At 34.4% G+C, this 2,500-nt stretch overlaps 2 protein-coding genes across 2 annotated transcripts in view; both read left to right on the forward strand.

Annotated features, from left to right (window-relative positions):
- Positions 1-736, forward strand: part of LOC125027468 (cuticle protein 19.8-like) — a 907-nt gene extending 171 nt beyond the window's left edge. Inside the window, exons 2-3 of the mRNA XM_047616547.1 lie at positions 81-182; positions 298-736. Coding sequence (XP_047472503.1) covers positions 81-182; positions 298-546 — 351 coding nt within the window. The 3' untranslated portion in view covers positions 547-736. The remainder of the gene's footprint in view (positions 1-80; positions 183-297) is intronic.
- A 1,728-nt stretch (positions 737-2,464) lies between these two features.
- Positions 2,465-2,500, forward strand: part of LOC125027469 (pro-resilin-like) — a 675-nt gene continuing 639 nt past the window's right edge. Inside the window, exon 1 of the mRNA XM_047616549.1 lies at positions 2,465-2,487. Within this exon, the coding sequence (XP_047472505.1) occupies positions 2,476-2,487 (12 nt within the window). The 5' untranslated portion in view covers positions 2,465-2,475. The remainder of the gene's footprint in view (positions 2,488-2,500) is intronic.

A 2,500-nucleotide genomic window follows, 5' to 3' on the forward strand; every position in this document is an offset into this window, starting at 1 on the left:
AATTGCAAAATTGTAAGTGGGCATTTAAAGAAAAAAACATGTGATGTATATAACTTTGCATGTTTTCCTCCTATTTGCAGATTGCTGCCCTCTTTGCCCTGGTTGTGGGCACCCTTGCTGACAATGGTCCTAGATACAGTCCTCCTGCCCCCTCCTACAGCGCCCCTGCACCTGCTCCTTTGGTATTTTTTTTTCTTATGATTAAGAATATATTGAAGAGGGCCCCTATTGTCTCTCCTACATATTACATATATCGAGGGTCAATCGACAATCAGATTTTTTCTTTCTTTCCAAAAGGGACCTGCGCAGTACGACTTCAACTATGCTGTGCAAGATAACATCGGAAACGATTTCGGTCACCAAGAGAGCCGAAATGGATACGACACTCAGGGTACCTACTACGTCCAGCTCCCTGACGGTCGCCTCCAAACAGTCACCTACAATGTAAACGGCGACTCCGGTTTCGTGGCTGACGTGGCATACCAAGGAGAGGCCCAGTATCCTGCCCAGTCTTACCAACCTGCTCCAGCCCCTTCATATGGCTAAATTTACTCGCTAGCGTATTGTTTTATAAATTATATCTGTATCTTCAGATAAATATATAAGTGATGTTGGCACACATGCGTTTGAAATATAGGCAGCTCATAATGGAAAACTGAAACCTTGAAAACTGAAAATGAAAAGCTTGTTATCCAACATTATGTACTGGTATACGTATTAAACACCCTTGTTTGCAAATTAGATTTGTTATTTAAACACACACACACAGCATGTTTGAAACAAGGGAAAGGAACCTTATACTATGAGTAATAAAGGCAGAGATATACCTGGCGATGACCATTATTTTGTCATTTGTAATCAAATTATTTTCACTTTTATCATCACTGATTTCACTCACTATTATTATCATTGGCACTGTCTCCTACTTCACACCCTGTAAAAAAATGAAAGCCAAATTATGCATGCTCTAGAGATTAAGAAAATATAAAGTTGTCTGGTATTCTGTTTTATCCAGTAAGGATGAAGATTTCGAATATATTCTTTCCTAACGAAACTAAAAACGATCATGTATCTATTAATAATACTGAATTGTACACGTAAACACGTAAGTATGTGTAATCATTCATAATGAACTTCAAACGATATTCATTGGTGTGTATTAACAAAATACAATTATCATTATTATTATTAATGCTAATACTACTTATGTCACTACTTATACTGTAATTGTTCTCAAGATAAAGATTATGATGATATGATAACGATAATGATAATAATAATGTTAATGCTGATGATTATTATGATGATAATAGGACTTCTTGTTACATTTTACCTTCCTGTGTATTATATATTAGTTATGTCATTACCATTGTTACTATTACGATTTTTTCCCTTATTATTTAACCACATAATATCACCATAAAGGCTGTCGATAGTATTACCACATTTGCTTATTACTATCCCACAACTGCTTATTACTGTCATGCACCAACTAATTATTTATTAGTATTTACGAATATTGTTATTTATTAAATCCTTATTATCATTAATCATTATACTATTACCACTGGCATCATCAGGACAGATCTTCTAAATTATTCGTATATGGGCTTTTATCATCATCATCATTATTATTATGACCCGTAACTCACAAAATAAAAAGAAAAATACGAAAACGAAGAGTGAAAGCAAAAGGTAAAATTCACGCTTTTCTGGTTTTGAAATGGAGCTCACGCAAGAGAGTATATATATATTTTTTGATTTTTGGGAAAAAAAAAAACATCTTTACTCACGTTTTGCCGCTTCTCTCTTCAAAAACTGAGCTCATCCTGTTATGCACATTGACTTGCAAATGAGCGAATGCGGGTGTGTATTCTATAATCGTATATTTTTGCTTTAAGAATTTTGTAATCAGAAGACAGAGTAAAAAGAAAAAAAAAAAAAAATATATAACATAAATAACTTTTGGGAATGAGATAATTCCTCCAGAAGTTTACCTGTTTGTACAAAAGTAAAATGTATAAGTGTAATAACAATTATGCGTGCAGATAACAATAGGAAATTTCGTATGATAAACAATATGATAATAAAGCTAGCAGTAACATTGACCTCACTAGAATGGTCTTGATGCTTATGGAAGTGAAAAAGTGATGACAATTACACTGGGAGCAGAGGATTGCAGTGCAATAATGACATTATAATGATTATCATTACAAAGCTAGAATTATAAAATGTACTAAGACTAGTTGCATTCATAAGACAATGACAACAAATCATTTATTGCAATGCAAGTAGAAACACAAAATCACTAACAGCAATTACCCACAAACGGCATATCGTTATTTAATAACAGTGGTGATGCTGACAGTTGAGTAACGATGACCTCACTGCGCGGAATGGGCGGGGCATTGTGTATATAAACCACGAGCTGCCGGTGAGAACATCATTCTCCTCTCGTCTTCGAAATCCATTAAGATGACTTTCAAGGTAAGTTCGTAGC

The sequence above is a fragment of the Penaeus chinensis genome, chromosome 7 (genome assembly GCF_019202785.1).
Source record: "Penaeus chinensis breed Huanghai No. 1 chromosome 7, ASM1920278v2, whole genome shotgun sequence".
Lineage (NCBI taxonomy): Eukaryota > Metazoa > Arthropoda > Malacostraca > Decapoda > Penaeidae > Penaeus > Penaeus chinensis.